General features: G+C 36.8%; 2 protein-coding genes across 3 annotated transcripts; one reads left to right on the top strand and one right to left on the bottom strand.

Annotated features, from left to right (window-relative positions):
• The first annotated feature begins 840 nt into the window (after positions 1-840).
• LOC21391646 (patatin-like protein 3) lies at positions 841-3,242 on the top strand. Its single transcript, XM_024164246.1, has 5 exons — positions 841-1,110; positions 1,473-1,616; positions 1,865-2,131; positions 2,519-2,694; positions 3,173-3,242. The coding sequence occupies exons 1-5, from the start codon at positions 841-843 to the stop codon at positions 3,240-3,242; spliced, it is 927 nt and encodes a 308-aa protein (XP_024020014.1).
• An 8,025-nt stretch (positions 3,243-11,267) lies between these two features.
• Positions 11,268-17,457, bottom strand: LOC21391645. Of its 2 annotated transcripts, none has more exons than XM_024164247.1 (3): positions 17,207-17,457; positions 14,365-16,195; positions 11,268-13,397 (listed from the first exon to the last, which is right to left on the bottom strand). In XM_024164247.1, exons 1-3 carry the CDS (start codon positions 17,266-17,268, stop codon positions 11,298-11,300), a joined length of 3,993 nt encoding a protein of 1,330 aa, XP_024020015.1. In that variant the 5' UTR covers positions 17,269-17,457; the 3' UTR covers positions 11,268-11,297. The 2 variants fall into 2 exon arrangements, with proteins under 2 accessions (XP_024020015.1, XP_010094386.1); XM_010096084.2 differs by having other exon boundaries at positions 11,268-13,394.
• Positions 17,458-17,659: the final 202 nt, after the last annotated feature.

The raw sequence follows: 17,659 nt of genomic DNA, 5'->3' as shown, positions 1-17,659 counted from the left end.
GCTGCACTAAGTATTCATCTTTAAATTTCTTAGTGAAATTGATGCATTTAAAAGTGTTATACAAGTGGCCTAATGAGTATATGGATGCTATGTTAAATCTATTGAAAGATGCATTCCCGGATGTGAAGTTACCTTCTTCTCATTATGAGTCGAAGAAGCTCATGAGTAAACTTGGACTGGGTTATGAAACAATTCATATGTGTAAGTATGATTGTGCTTTGTTTTGGAAGGAGAATGTTGATCTACAAACGTGTCCCGTATGTAAAACATCCCATTGGAAGAAAAAAAAGACAAAGGGTACTAAACAAGTGTCGTGGAAAGTACTACGTTATTTCCCATTAACAAATCAGTTGAAGCGTCCGTACGGTTCTCGTAACACTGCTAAAGATATGACGTGGCACCAGCGTGGGCGTTCAAATGATGAGGATTTAATGCGTCATCCAGTCGATGGTAATGAATGGAATGAGGTAGATGAAAAGTATCTTGAGTTTTCACGTGAGCCGAGAAATGTTCGCTTGGGGTTGGCCGCTGATGGTTTCAATCCTTTCGGGAACATGAGCCTCTCATACAGTATTTGGCCAGTGGTTTTAATGGCCTATAATTTACCTCCGTGGTTATGCACTAAGGATCCTTATAAGATGTTGACATTGTTGATTCCTGGCCCAAATGCACCCGGAAAGGATATAGATGTCTTTTTAAGGCCACTTGTGGATGAGCTAAAAGATTTGTGGAATGAATGAGTAATTGTACGTGATGCAGTTTCGAATACATCATTTCAGATGCGGGCTATGTTGCTCATGACAGTTAGAAATAATTTTTCCTCCTGTCTTTTTTGACATAATGGTATATTTAGTTATACACTTGCCTGAAGAAGCCATTCGAGGAAAACCAGTTCACTTAAGATGGATGTATCCATTTGAACATTTTCTTGGATCGTTAAAGAAATATGTCAAGAATCGTGCACGTCCTGAGGGTTCGATTGCTGAGGCATACATTCTGAACGAAGCTCTGACTTTTTGTTCATTGTATTTAACTGGAGTTGAAACACGGTTTAACCGACTAGCCAGAAATTGGGTAGACGATGAAGATCGTACTGTTAAAAAGATTTCTGTATTCGATACTCACTGTCGGCCAATTGGAAATATGAACCCCATCACTTTGGATACTCATTTGCGAGAGAAAGCCTAGTGGTACGTACTACAGAACTGTCCAGAAATTCAGCAGTTCATTAAGTACGTATTACTTTCAGTTTTGTTACTTAATTGTTCATTGATTGTGTCGTATACAATCGTGTTCCTTACTTTTATTCTCTGTTAAATAGTGACCATAGGAGGGAGATTGATATAATGCAGAAGTATCTTTACAATCTAGATTGGTTTTAGCTACTAGAATAGGTTTCAGCATCTAGGTTTTATTTATACAATATTATCTTGACTAATTCACACTGAATATGACTACTTAATTCATTGTAGGTGTCGGATATGAAAAAAATTGAATGTCATCTTTCAGACATTGGTATAGCCACATCGGCAGCCCCAACTTACCTACCTGCCCACTATTTTAGGAACACAGATGACAGCGGCAAAAGTGAAGAATTCGATCTCATCCATGGGGGCGTATGTGCTAACAATCCCGTAAATTTTTTTTTTTTTTAATATTTTATTTTCAAAGTTTAAGAGTTTAATACAAGGATTAATTTCACTATTAGTTAAACGAGATTAGAAAAAGAAAATAATTTTTTGGACTCTATACATACACACACGTGTGTATATATATATATATGTATGTATACACTAATCCTATAGTTACTATTGGTGATGTTGGTCCAGTGGCTTGTTGCTATAAGTGAAGCAACCAAGTACAGATTCTGAAGCATGATCCAGAGTTCAACACAATTAAGGCAGAAGACTTCCGTTTTCTGTTGATCTCTTTGGGGACAGGCTCAAACAGGATTGCGAAAAAATATGATGCAAAAACATGTGCAAAGTGGGGCCCTGTAAACTGGATCATGTGGAATGGAAATACTCCTATCACTGATGTTTTCATGGAAGCGAGCTCTGACATGGTTGATTACCATAACACTCTTGTTTTTGAAGCCTTCCGTTCTCAAAATCACCTTCTCCGCATTGAGGTAACAAATTTCTAATTAAATGAATTAATCTTTTTATAAATATTGTTCTTTCTTAAGGATTTGTGTGGTTAACCTTGAATTTATCATTTAATATTTAGGGATGAAGTCGTTTCAATTTAAGCTATAAGGCTACAGTAACACAAAAAAGAAAATTAAGGGGGTATCATTAGGAATTTCTATAAGTCGGTGAAGCACTATTAGCATTTTTTTTTATTAAATGGAGGCACATTTATAACTTTCTTAGTTAAATAAGGCCACACTAAAGTTTCTTAAAATTTAATGCCTATTTTCAAACAAGATTAAGTGGAAGTTTTCACACTAATTGACTCTAATCTCAATTTGTGTATCAATTAAGTACTTGGGCTTAATTAATTAATTATACGACAGGATGAAACACTACGTGGGGATTTAGCTTCGGTGGACAAACTAACTCCTCAGAACCTGCGTAATCTAGAGAATATTGGTAAACAATTGCTCAAAAAGCCACTTTCACGCATGAATTTGAGAACTGGTCGCCATGAACCTGTTCCTAATGGTGGTACCAACGCCGACCCACTCAAAAGGTTAATCTTTAATTAATTATATTAATTTCGGAAACTCTTATCAAATATTATTGTCTAGTTTGGTCACTTCAAGAACAAAAAATGTCAACATAAATTGATAATGTGGTGCTCATTAATGTTAAGAGGTAAAAAAAATGAAGAACTTTGGATAATGGTTCTAAAGGTCAACCATTTTAGCTTGTACCCCTTTAATTTTCAAGTCAGGCGCAGCAAGTAGTAACTATATCATGGTATATTTTCTGAGAAGATGTTGAAAAAAAAAAATATATGGAGCAGTACTACTAATAACTTTTATCCGATGTAGGAAAAAAACGTAAAAATTCCGGGATTGGTCTGAGATAATGTGACCCATTCAAATGTGCATAATTTCTGCCCAATACCCTGTCTATTTTTACAAAGATATAAATTAACAGAATATACATACCAGCAACAATATTATCCTATACTTTTATTATAATTAATTCATAACTCCATGCAGCTTTGCGAAGATGCTTTCGGATGAAAGGAAACTGCGCTTGTCCAACGCCAAGGCGGCCGTGGGGAAGTAAAAGATGATGATATTATAAGAATCATAAGATCAGTCCACAATCCACATAGTAGTGTTGTGTTTGAATTTGGATTATTTTATCTTTCCTAAGTTTTAACCAGTTGTGCGCTAATTTCCAAGAAGTGAGCTCGGTCTTGTGTATTTTGTTGCCGAGTTTGTGTCCGGTGTCTGTTGTTAGTTGTTGAATCTGGCTTTTTTTTTTTTTTTTCGTTTTTCATTTTCAGTGAAATTTTAAATTCTGAGAGTCCAATAACTTTCTGTCTTAATTGTAGTTCTTTGGTTTGATGTTAATATGTTTGTGAATGTTTCAAGCGTTTAGTACTAATGGCTATTTGAGTTCTCTATTTGAAACTTCCGGTGTACTGAAAAGGGCTTGCATGCTTCACTACGCTAAATCGGCTAGATCATACAAACATTTCCAAGTACTTTGTAGATTGTGAAAAAAGTCCAAGAACATCTGAATTTAGAACTCTTTGATCAGCAAGCCAAAAGCTGGACGAGATAGCTCGTGTCAATTTCATTCATAGATTTGTTGTTTTTTTAAAAACAGAGTCTAAAATGCTATTTTTCTTTTGATACAATACGGAATCAAAATCGCAACTCTCTCAGATCCCATCCCACACAAGCTCTCTCCAGTGCCATTAGACCAACAATCTTAAGCGAGTCCAAAATGCTATTAGCATCAAATTGTTAATCAAATATGAAAAGTAAATAATATATGGTAGATGACTTGTTTAATAGATAATTGATAAATAATATTTGAGTGTTATATATAGTTTAGCTAATCAGATATATATTGATAAAGTGTATATGGGGACATCATTTGGTATTCAGATTTTACAGGGATAAATTTTATTTCCATACCCGTACTTTGCATAGAGATGACGATAAATTTTGTTTTTTTGTTTTTTTTTTTATAATTGACGATAAATTTTGTTAGTCTCGTGACGATAAATTTTGTTAGTCTCGTGATGATAAATTTTGTTTCCTCCAAAGGCAAAAAGTGCGGCCTTTCACTTAGTTTGTGCACGAAAAATTGTCACATATCACGTGTCACGTACTTGATAAAGAGAAGTAAGGAAATTTAAGTAAAATCACTTTTGTCTAGTTCTAGCCTGCTTAAGTGTACACGATAAGCTGGATCGAAGTTTTAAGCCCGAAAGCTTATTCAACTTAGACAAAACACCATTTTTTAAAACATGCCGACAAGGAAGGGATCGACGCTGAGGTCATGTTCCACTGCTTGAACGTCGACCCTTCGCACCCTCCAAAGCATCAAAAGCGCATACCGATGAATCCAGAAAGATATGAAACTTTGAAGGAAGAGATCAACAAGCTGATAAAGAACGGCTTCATCAAAGAAGCCCAGTACCCCAAATGGATCTCAAATCCCGTCTTGGTAATAAAACCCAATGGGAATTGGCGCACGGGCGTTGACTTCAGCGATTTCAACAAGGCATGCCAGAAGGACAGTTTCTCCCTCCCTCGGATAGACTAGCTTGTCGATGCCACTGCTGGACATGAGCTGCTGAGTTTCATGGACGCCTACTCGGGGTACAATCAGATTCCCATGCACCCAGCAGACGGGGAACACACCTCGTTCATCACCGACAGAGGCCTCTACTGTTACAAGGTGATGTCATTTGGCCTGAAGAACACAGGGGCAACATACCAAAGGTTGGTCAACAAAATATTTGCCAGCCAGATCGGAAAGACAATTGAGGTCTACGTTGATGATACGTTGGTAAAGAGCATGAGAACCAAGCGACACGTCGAACACTTAGCGGAGATGTTCGATGTGCTAAGAAGATACCGCATGAAGTTAAACCCCTTGAAGTGTGCTTTTGGGGTAGGATCCGGGAAATTTCTTGGATATATGGTGAGCAATAGGGGAATAGAGGCTAGCCCGGAAAAAATAATGGCCCTGCAAGACATGAGATCGCCAGCCAGGCCAAATGAGGTACAAAAGTTGACAGGATGTGTTGCGGCCCTCAACAGGTTTATATCTAAGGCAACAGATAAATGTGCGCCCTTCTTTGACACACTCAGAGGCAATAAGTGTTTTGAATAGACTCCCCAGTGCGACGAAGCCTTTCAGAAGAGAACACTTAGGTAAACCGCCGGTCCTTTCAAAACTGATCGTCGGGGAAAAGTTAAGCCTCTACCTCTCAGTCTCGGAGCATGTTCTTAGTTCTATGCTCGTCAGAGAAGAAGGAATTACCATGCTGCCAGTTTACTATGTGAGCAAGAGGCTCCTACATGCAGAGACCAAATATCTAAAAATGGAAAAACTAGCCCTTGCCTTGATTGTGGCCTCCATAAAGCTTCAACACTATTTTCAGGCACACACCATAAGGATTTTGACAAACAACCCGCTACGGCAAGTACTGCAAAAACCAGAGACATCTGGCCGACTACTGAAGTGGTCAATATAACTAAGGGTGAAATTGCTACCAACATGTTAGGAGTATGCTCTCAAGATATGCAATTTATATATGTATTGCCCGGATGGGAGGGTTCCACAGCTGACTCAAGAGTTTTACGAGATGCTTTATCTAGGAGGAATATGTTGAAAGATCCACAAGGGAAATATGTATCTTCTTGACAGTTATAGAGTCATACACATTAAAATGTATATGCATTTTAATTTTTCTAATAAATATTGAAATGATTTACAGGATATTACTAACTATGTGATGTTGGTTATCCTAATGATGAAGGCTTTTTGGCTCCTTATAGAGGACAACGCTACCATTTAAATACATGGACATACCCTCCTGAGACTCCTGAAGAGTTTTTTAACATGAAACATTCCTCGGCTAGGAATGTTATTGAGAGGACATTTGGACTTTTGAAGGGGCGATGGTCAATTCTTAGGAGAAAATCATTCTATCCGATCAATGTACAATGTAAGATTATTGCCGCATGTTGACTTCTTCACAACTTAATTAGGAGGGAAATGGCTATTGATCCTTATGAAAGACAATTGAAAGTAGAAGAAGAAGAAGAAGGAGAAGAAGAAGAAGAAGGAGAAGAAGAAGAAGAAGGAGAAGAAGAAGAAGAAGGAGAAGAAGAAGAAGAAGGAGAAGAAGAAGAAGAAGGAGAAGAAGAAGAAGAAGGAGAAGAAGAAGAAGAAGGAGAAGAAGAAGAAGAAGGAGAAGAAGAAGAAGAAGGAGAAGAAGAAGAAGAAGGAGAAGAAGAAGAAGAAGGAGAAGAAGAAGAAGAAGGAGAAGAAGAAGAAGAAGGAGAAGAAGAAGAAGAAGGAGAAGAAGAAGAAGAAGGAGAAGAAGAAGAAGAAGGAGAAGAAGAAGAAGAAGGAGAAGAAGAAGAAGAAGGAGAAGAAGAAGAAGAAGGAGAAGAAGAAGAAGAAGGAGAAGAAGAAGAAGAGGATGAGGAGGATGAACAAGAAGTAGAGCATTACACACATATTGAAACATCCAATGCTTGGACTGCATGGAGAAATAACTTGGCTAGGGAAATGTTTGACCAATGGTGGGGAAATCATCATTGATATGGTTTATGTATGACATTGTTGTTGTGATTCATAATAAATATGTATGACATTGTTGTTGTGATTCTTAATAAAAATGTATGACATTGTAGTGATTTTTAATAAAGATATATTGATGTGTTGCTTTGTTTTATCTAGTATTATTGGTTTTGTTTTCATATTAAAGTGTGTAATTTGTACACATAATGGATGCTAATGGAAGGAAGCATCAATGGACTGCATTGGAAGATTCAAAGCTAGTGGAGTGCTTGTTGGATATGGCTAATAGTAGAAAATGGAAAGCAGATAATGGTACATTCAAGCCTGGTTACTTACAACAATTTGAGAAAATGATGAATGAAAAGATTTCACAATGTGGGCTTAAAGCACAACCACACATTAATTCTCGTGTAAAGATATTAAAGAAACAATATCATGTCATTTTTAAAATGTTGGGCCCTGCCGGTAGTGGTTTTGGTTGGAATGATAAGGATAAAATGCATTGTGGTTGAGAAAGATGTGTTTGATGAGTGGGTTAAGGTTAGTATTTTTTTAACTGGTTATAAATTTCAAGCTTCAGTATATTAGGCGCTTTTATTGTTTAATTTACATTCCATATCTATTACAAAGTCACCCAACTGCGAAAGGCTTAAGAAACAAGCCATTTCCTTATTATGATGAGTTAAGACTTGTGTTTGAAAAGGATCGTGCTAATGGACAAGGTGCAATAGGATTGACTGATATGGTTGATGACATTGATAAAGAAACAGAAAATGATCTTGATTATGATCCCTTGCTTATGTCTGATGAGCACATGGATACTGCAAGTATTGGTGGTCCTAGCATACAAATAACTTGAACACCATTAGCATCAGGAAGGAAAAAGAGAAAGAGATCTCAAAGTGGAGATGTATTGGTTGATACTTTAACTGAGACAGTACAGAAGTTTTTTAATATGTATGTTATGGCTGGTGAGAATATTGGTAGGCTTGCTAATTGTTCTCAATACGAGACTGATAGTGCTGCAAGGAGGATGCTAGTGTTTGATGAAGTGAATAAGGTAGAAGGACTAACAAATGCACAATGAGTATGAGTCAGAAAACTTCTTGTCCAAAACCATGACTACACCAACTATTTCTTCACGTTGGATGATGAATTTAAGTTAGATTTTCTTCTATCTCTTTTGGAATAAGTTAGGTTAAAGCTTTTGGTACAATATTTACAAACTTGAGTATCTTATGCTTAGAATAATGTGATTTTTTTTATGCAAGTGTACACAGCCAACAAGTAATAAAGAGTGAGTGAGTTATCGTTCCCACGGAGATTGACAAATTGAGCTAAATTGTAAAAATCTATCACTAAACATGTTAATATAGAAATGGGTTAAAAAGAAAGTTGTATTCAATTATCAACTAAACAGCCAAAGAAAAGAACAGTATTAAACTATGGGTAACTTGCAATCAGAGCACTCTAATCTTATCAAACACGTTAATAATGGTAAACACTAGCTAGGATTAAGACTCCCCCTAAGATGCAATTCTGCCCATGTTGCTGCCTAATGCTGTAGCAAAATTTTCGTTCCGTCAACCTGGATTTCACACGTTAATCACAATAATCTTCCCAGATTACTTGTGTTTTAGGTCTCTTAATTAGATCTAACATATTCCTATGCAAAACCTAATTTCAAAACGTCGTTTAATGCACCAATTTTCAGAAGTTGTACAAGGTAACAATATATTCTTATATTGTGACAAATCAAGCAAATTCAAATGAGATTTCCTGATCTTGCATCATCCAAGTTAGATCCATTAGATTTATCTTTTTCCAAAGCTAAATCTAGTTAATAACTACAAATTAATTTCCATCAATGAGTAGTAATAACGATAAACACACTCGAATGAACGAAATTAAAAGATCACTTAACATTAAACATTAACTAAACATCATCACAACTTAGGGTTCATCATAATATATCCCAGCTAAAACGAATTAGTTCATGTTTATAAGTGCAGAGATAAGAGAAATATCAAAAACCATGATGTTCAACATATCAAATTAAATTGAGTTTACAGATCAAGAAAGGGGAAGAGATGGAAAGATAAACGTGGAGTGGATTCCTCCACTCTTGGCTTGTCCTTGCTGCCTTCTCTCCAAGCTGATTTCCTTCCCTCCTCTGTACTCTCTCGACTATGCTTTCCTAAAAAATGTACTGAAAAATCTCTCTCGTACCGCCCCCGCCATCACCTCCTCTTCATTTTTTATATATATGCCAGCCTTTCAGACCACCTACCTTCATTCCTTCAGCTAGGGTACGCAAAGGAGCTCAGTCATAGGCACGTGTCAACTGCTAAGGATTTTTCCCATGATTATGCCATCTCAGCCATCCAAGTATAGCTTCTCAAAATAAGTGGAGAATGCCAGCTGTACGTTCCCAACTTTTAAGATTCGGCCAGAATGAGTTGCTGCAGCATTCCATGGCAAAGTTTTGCCCTGCCATTTCCAGCTTCTCCCATCAAAAATGCACTGCCTGCACACTCAACTTGCACATTAGGTCCTTCAAACATTTTTTTCTTTCTTTCCATTCATTGTTTTTCACAAAATTAGAAAATGTAACAACAACACGCTAGCAAACATCAAAACAATAAAAACAACTAAAACTAAAAGATTAATCCAACAAATCACTCTCTTAGTAACAAATTTAAGCTTAGAAATGACTAAGATCACTCTATTTTCATAGAGTTATCAATGGTCCAATATTTAGATCTTTTTGATGGCGTCTTTGGAACTTTTATATATGGTCCTAGATTTACAACTTTTAATTGTAGATTTAAAACCTTATTCAAGAATATGTTCTCAACAATAATGACATGCCAAATAGTGGATTGTGTTTACATTGAAAGCTCCAAGAACAAACAAATACATTATCTACCCATGTTCGACATATCTAAAATGTTTTCTTTTAGATAAAATATTAGAAATATCTAAGGATAGCTTTATTTTTTTGTTAGGCATAGCGCTTCTCCAGATATCCTTTGTCTCTAGTGGTTTGGTGAAAATAATGGTGTCGAAAGTATCGTGTTGGATCACTGTATCGGGCTATGCGTGTGGTGCAGTGCATTAATTTAGCAGCATGTGATCATTATTACTTCTAGCCTCAAACATTTTCTTATCGTTTTGGGCGTTGATGATCTCTCTCCACTGCAAACTTTATCGTTGTTGTTTGTGGTTTTTTTTTTTTTTTTTTTTTTCCTTTTTCTGTTTAGTTTTGTTCAAGTTTGTAACAAACGGTGGTTTTTATCCCAACTTATTTGTGTGATTGTCTTGTTTGTTTAGTGTTTAATTGTGCTACTTATGCAATGGATTTGTTGTTAGCAGCTTTTTGTGTGACCTGTATGGGATTCTCAATGTTAATGTATGGATATTTTCATTGATTATAGAGGATCTATTAGGGAGTAAAATGTGTGTGCTCTATATGATCTACCTCTTTAGATATCTATTAATTGTAAATCTCGATCGGTACACACTGTTTTCATTTAAGCGTTTAATTTGAGTTTATTAGTGGAACCTATTGTTTGTACCTGTCGTATTTTTTAGAGTAAAACATTGTATCAGTGTGTATGTATTGATTTTTATATTGCATTGTTGTGCTGTCAAATATACTTTCCCTTTTCAAAAATAATTAAAAAGAAAACATACTATTGTTTTTCCATCACCTTAATTTCCTATACCACCATCATAATAGTAGCAGCGGAAATTAGGGGAATGGAAAGTTGGGTAAAGATAATTGATCAGTTAAGTGTTGTTGTGCATTTATATATAAATATATATATATATAATCCTATTTTATATAGTGAATGACCACCAGACTAAGTTTAATTGCAACTCATAGAGAGGATAGACCAGTACTTCGAACTTCTATTTATTTAACAATGAACTAATTTTGGCATACTTTTTGTAGTTTAGGGATTAAATTTAGTACAACTTTTAATATAAGGACTTTTTAAAAAGAGAGAATAGTTCAAAGACATTTTATGAGACAAAATTGTTGTTTCCATCTAAAATTTAACAAATTGACCATTTATGAAAATTGACCTAGAAACTACTTTTAAAGAAAGACAAGGTTTAGAGACTATTCATAAATTTATACTTAAAATATTCTCTCTTTTTGCTTTCTTGCAATTTTTTCCTTGATGTATTTCATCTGTGAAGGGAAAAGGTTAAGGTATAAAAACTTGAATTTATCCTACCTAGAAAAGGTTTATTTTCCCTTTAAAAAATCCAAGTTCAAACTTTCTCCAACTTAGTCGTCGTGCAAAGAGTGGAAATTATTTTCCCTTTAAAAAATCCAAGTTCAAACTTTCTCCAACTTAGTCGTCGTGAAAAAAAGAGAAAAAAAAAAAAAAAAAAAAAAAAAAAAAACTAAAACCTAAAAAACTAAAAAACCAAAAAATAAATAAATAAATAAATAATGGAAAAAAAAAGACCAAAAAAAAAAAAACCAAAAAAAAAAAAAAGAAAAAAAAAAACCACAAAAAGGATATATAATAAGTTATTGATAATTTATTATTAACCCTCTTGACGGAAACTTAAAGATTTTGGTTGAGACTTGGTCACGAGGATCTGAGGACCCTTTACAAAGAAGCTATCAGAGTCGTTATCTGGGGTCTTGGAGAAGAAAGAGGACACGTTCTTAGACTTACCCATCAAATGAAGCCTAGAAAAATGGTCACCCCAGATATCATACGTGTACTCATCCCCAATTCCAACCGACGCCTTTTCTTCTTCTTTTGTGTTTTTCTGGCCACACAGTTTGGACCCCGGAGCTCGAGCATGCGGAGGAATAGGGGAGCTTGAGGCCAAAAAAGGCGACGAGAAAAGCACATTTGGTGCGGGCTTACTCGCAGAAGGAAATGTGGCCGAAGGCAATAGAACAGGTTTATGAGTAGCTGTTTTTCGAGGCACAGAAGATGAACGCTGCTCTTGTGCGGAAGCACAAAAGTCATTGCGCGGGTGCTCTCCAACAACCTTGGATTCCGATAAGTTTGCATTGGAAACAGATTTCATAGCCTTTTCCTTTTGAGGGTGTTGATTAGCCACTTGGGTTTGTTGAGTCCTACCTTCAATGGGTTGGTCCGGATCAAGCAATTGCAGCCACAGTTGTCTGGGCGTCACGGATGTGACTGGAGATAGAGGAGATGAAGGTGTCGAATTTCCACTCTGGCTACTTGAAACTTCGAAAAGTCCTGCTAGTTTGTTACCAGCCCCCTTCTTCTTCCTTCTCCTTTTCCCCTTTTCCTTTTCGGTTTTGATTGTAAGATGTCCAGATGGGGATGTTTCTTGTATGTCGGAATTGTCAGTATGTACAGATTGCGACAGCAAAGACAACGGCAACTCTCCTTTTCTACTATCTGATGAGTCAATGGATTGTCTATGATTTCCCAAAACTGATTTCACATATTGTGTCCCTTGATCTGGTGGCCCAACCTGATCATTGGGGAAGTTACCAATGCATGCCTGTGGCGAGCTCTTATCTATCAAATTATCCATATCAGTCAACAAAGAAAACTTGCTGCTTTCCAGGTTAAACTCATGAGGGCATTTTCCTGTACTCCTTAAAGTACTAGCTATGGGATCTTTGTAACTCTTGCAGATATAATCAGAGGAGCCCAAGGCTAATACTTGCGGAAATGTTAAGAAAAATACCAGAAGCATTAAGGTTGCCGCTGGAATGATCGCTGCAGTGTATTTTTTAAGACGCATCCAGAAAACAGATCTCTTGCAGACATTGAGCATATGCATAGGAAGGGTTGCCTTCATGGGTATTACAAGAATACCAGTGGCCAGGACCAGCTCAAGATCTCGATGTACCACAGTAGCAGAAAAATCAGTCTGATATGATATCAGAACTTTTGATAACTCTCCTGGTTCAATGGAAAAACCTCTGCATGTGTGCACCATAAACCCATCCAACCCACAATCTCTTCCAGACACTTTGATCCTTCTAACCTCTAGTGGCAAGTCCCCCATATTTTTGGCGTATAGCTCTTTCAGTAATGGCTGCGAACAGGAATAAGAGGTCCCTTCCAGGTGACCAAAAATATCTACAGGCGATAGGTTAACAGGAATTGGCAAGCTGAGGTTGAACTCTATACTCTGAACAGGCTCAGAAACTTCATGCAGGAGTAAAGAAAGTGACCCTCCAAAACCCCTCAGGGACAGCCACTCAACACCAGACAGATTGTTTCTTATCAGGGCTGAACTTCTCCACTCGCATCGAGTCGAAGGATGAAATAGTATTGGTCCAAAAGATGCACTAGCGTAAGGTTGAACAAAAGCTTCCGTTACTGCACCCTCAGCTATTGAGAACCCATACCTACTTGGAGTAGCAGATTCATCGTGAACCAAACTACCAGATGAAGGAGGTTGTATAAGACCATCTGTGCCCTTGCATTCATCAATGATCTCTCCGGAGTTCAGAATAAGCTGCAGAACAACTGGCTCTTCGCTAGGGTTGTGAACAGAGACCCACTTGGATTGATAACTTCCAACGTGAACCATTGGGAACAACAGCTCATTATCAACAAGCACAGATATGCCACCTTTAGTACCATGGGACTTCCAGTTTCCAAGCACAAATTCATCCGCTTCTGTAGTTTCTAGTGCCTGCTTCCGTAGATAAGTTCAGATATAAGCATACTGGTCATTCTGTATAACGGGTCATTATATGCAAAGAGTTCATAGTGCTTAAATTTGAATGTGCTCTGATATAGAGATCAATCAAAGAATAAATTAAGGGAATTGAAAAAGAAAAATGAAATGAAAAATTAATGTGCTATTTTCCAACTCTTTTGTTTATTGTATAGGGGAATCTATTGAAAATTTAAATAAACTAGGAAGAGAGGGAGGAAAAAAACTGGGGTGCCGGAAGAAACTTCTGGGATAACATGAGCTTTCATGCATGCTAACAAAATCAACGCAGTAAAATAAAAAGGTACCAATTCCAAGCTTCCACATATGCCACAAGTAAAGGGAACATCATATGTAAATAATGACAGAGGGAATATATATATATATATATATATATATAGCCCCATCTCCATAAATAATGTTATGCAGCAATGCAAAATTTCTGATCTTGTTCGTTATATTGTGAGCATAAGTTTTAATTGTCACTTAAATTCAATACAACTTTTTTATGTCATTTTACCTTTCCTCCCTCTGACTCTCTCATTGAGATTATATATACCCCACATACAAGATATACCTAACCAACAGAGACTTTGGAATGTGCCCTGTGGGCTGTTACACACACACACACACACACACAAAGCACTTGGTGGATACAAGTTCCTAGCTTTTTTATCTTACTATGACATTTAGCGATGCTACTTACACTCACACACACACAGATATATATATATATATATATATATATAGCACACTTGGTGGATACAAGTTCCTAGCTTTTTTATTTACTATGACATTTAGCGATGCTACTTACACACACACACACACACAGATATATACAAAGCACTTTGTGGATACAAGTTCCTAGCTTTCTTATCTTACAATGACATTACCGATGCTACTTAATTAATACTTATAACACTTGTACATAGTAAAATGCACAAACCTTGATTTGTGATGGCAAGTTCACACCACTTCGCAACTGTACTGTTCTGCTAGATTCATCAAGTTCTGAGTGATGTTTATATCCAACAAAAGAATCCTTCGAATTTCTTGAACAAGTTTGAATTATTTCCTGGCAAGAAACTTCAATCTGGGGACTAGTTGAGTCATTTGTCAGTATAAGTAATTTACATTCCTCGCCGATGTTAAGTACATCTGGCGGAGAATCATGCGTATGAGTACAAGTAGCAACAGCAACTTGCGTATCAGTGCCAGGAAAAAGTAGCAACCCTTCCATGTATTTGAACCACAAAAACCTACTATCAGTCTGCTCAGTAATCTTAACAACACTCAAAATGTAAGGAGAGCCGTTTCTTAGAGAGATAGCAACGACAGCTTCATTGGCATCAGATGGATGTAAGACCTCAAGAAAAGCTGAAATCGATCCTGAAACATCAGGTACTGCTTTTCCATCAAATTCAGCTTCAAGGGGAACCACAATCATATCAGACTTGTCCTGAGATGACCTTAGCAACTCCATACAAAATGCACCTAAAACTTTTCCTTTTGATTCAACTGAGAGGTCTATCTCTATGAGGGTTTCAGTGCTGCGTGGACCAATCTCCCAGTTCCTAAGGGGCCTCATCCCCAGCAAGGGCAAACCAAATTGGCCACTCCTTACAACCATCCAATCCTCAATGCTTGGCATAGCAAGCACCTCTGAATCTTGAAAGTTTCTAACACTACAAGTTGCTTCGGTGTGAATAGAAGTCTGCCCTGCAGAAATGGATATCCATGCAGTTATCTCCTCCACGTAGAGGGTTTCATCGAAGGAATTAAACAAAGACAAATTCCTGCTCCACCTTCTACCGGAACTTCCAGAAGAAACATCAAGACCTTGCAATGGATGAATTACATAAGGAGACTCAATTGCGAAACCTTTTGCCTTGATCAAGAAACCACCAGAGCTGGTCTGCAAAATGAGGTGAGCTGAGGACAAGCCCAACCATCTCGGTAAGAAAACAAAACATATTGAAGCTGTTTCACCTGGTCCTACCAAAGCTTCACTAAAATTACAAGGATAGAACTGTGAGTCAGTACTGAATGGTTCGTAGACATGTAAGACGCTTTCATTACATGTATTTGCTACGGTTAAGAAAGCTACAGAAGGGAAATATATATGCTTGTGCCCCCAATCTAATATCGCAGGGCTAATTTCAACATGACGTGAGGAAGAAACATCAAAAGAACCAGATTTAGCTATTTCTAGGTTCTCTTCTGCCTTAAAATTTGTGCGTTTCTTATTAAGCAAAGGTCTTCTACAGGATGAAGCATCATTTTGAATAGCACCATCGGTCTGAATGGATGATAACTTGTTAGAACCCTCTCTCGAGTTCAACGAGCACGAGAGAACTCCTCCATTAAGTAACTTAAACCTGCCATAGTCCATTGACCAGCTTTTGTTCATTGTTGACTTGGTATCATCTGCTGATCCCACATTTATTGGAGTATCAAACGGACTTCCTGCAGCTTCAAGAGCAGCAGCTTCAAGCTTGTCATCTCTAGAGGAAAAACCAGGCAAAGTTGAAGGGAAGCAGAATGCATGGGAATTGGTGCAAATGCTCTCAATTTTTAAGTAGCTTCTCGGATGTCCATACTCCGCATTAATATCCAGGAAAACGGCATTAGACTTATCCCCATAAGACCTGCAAGCATCAAATTCTGCTGATTCCTGTTTTCCATCCATAGAGCATGGATGACATGTCGCGAGGCAAAAAATGGCACATGACAGAACCACAGCAAAATGGAATATCTTTGCTCCATAAAACAATCCCCTGGATAAACAACAAGACAAGTAGAAGTTACACTTACACCATATATGACTTGTTTTATACTGTACAGCTTATAAACAAGACACTCTAATTGAAAAGGGACAGAAAAAGGCTAGTAACTAGTAATATTTTTAATTTCCCTACTCATCTCTACTTTCTTTATTTCCCTTTATCAATCAAATTCTTAGCAGCCAAACAGGATCAATAACATGTAAATAAGATGACCCCCCATATTATCACTAAAAAAACAGAAAGAAAAAAAAAAGGTGGGGTTGGTCCCAGGAAAGTAACTAAAATAATTAGTAAAATGGAAATGAAAAAAAGGAAAAGAAAATAACAAGACAGACATTGAAAAAACAAAAACGTTGCAATAGAACATGATAATTAAATCAATCCAAATTCCATTCTCTAACAACCTAAACAATAATTGACAAATTCCCCCCTTATTATCTGTTTATGCTAGATACTACAAGTATACTAATACAAATATTAAAAAAAAAAAAAAACAAAAGGCACCAATTTTTTGGTTCCCACAAATGTGAAATTGATTCGTAATCAAACCATTAATAACTAAAACTCAAAAGAATAAACTAACGCACCGCAAAAACCCAAAACAATTAAAGCTCCAAAAACTACTAATACAGTCTATTAAAGGCAAAATAACCACAAAAATCGACTCTCTAATAAACACTTTTTCCGCTACTACAAGAGCATCTAAACCACAAAAGGCTTTGCTCAAAATGACCAAAAAGAAAATATAAGGAACATATCTATCCGAGTCAATCAAGAACCCAAAAAAAAAAAAAAAAAAAAAAAAAAAAAAAAAAAAAAAGGAATCGACGTTCCGAAAATGGAAAACACCTGAAAATTTTCGATAATCAAAATAGAGGGGAAAAAACCAGAAACTAGATAAACAAGCTTTAACAAACGTCCGAAAGCGAGAAAAAAGAAACGGAGAAAATGAGAGGGAAAAGGAAAACTGGAAAAAAGAAAAGCTGAGAGTTTTCGACGGACCTGAGGCCGGAGATGGAGAACGGCGTCGGAGGTCCGATGGTCGTCAGGGCTTGGGACTCCATTTCAGAAGAAGAAAGACGAACATGAGACAGCTCCGATGGAGTTTTCTCGAGGGTTTTTGATTCGAATTTGGAGGGGTTTTTTCTTTAATTTTATCTTATTTTTTCCTTTAATAAAAATGCTTTTTCCTTATTTTTAGTTTGTGTTTTTTTGTTTTCCAGTACGAGCACCACCACCTGATAATAAGAGCGAATGAATGGCCTCGGATAACGAAAAGCACCCAAAAAGGGGTTAGAATGAAAACTACTAAAAAACGAAATTACCGTTTTATCACCTGACCGCCCATTGAATTACCATCTTTGACCCTTCGACAGCCCCATTAACAGGGAAAGAAATTCAAAATCCGTGCGAAGGGTAGCTTGGTAATTTCATACAAAGCACTGACCAAAGTTG

The sequence above is a fragment of the Morus notabilis genome, unplaced genomic scaffold (assembly GCF_000414095.1).
Source record: "Morus notabilis unplaced genomic scaffold, ASM41409v2 Scaffold123, whole genome shotgun sequence".
In the NCBI taxonomy this organism is placed as follows: domain Eukaryota; kingdom Viridiplantae; phylum Streptophyta; class Magnoliopsida; order Rosales; family Moraceae; genus Morus; species Morus notabilis.
The sequence above is the reverse complement of the archived record's forward strand: the minus strand, read 5'-3'. Positions and strand labels throughout refer to the sequence as shown.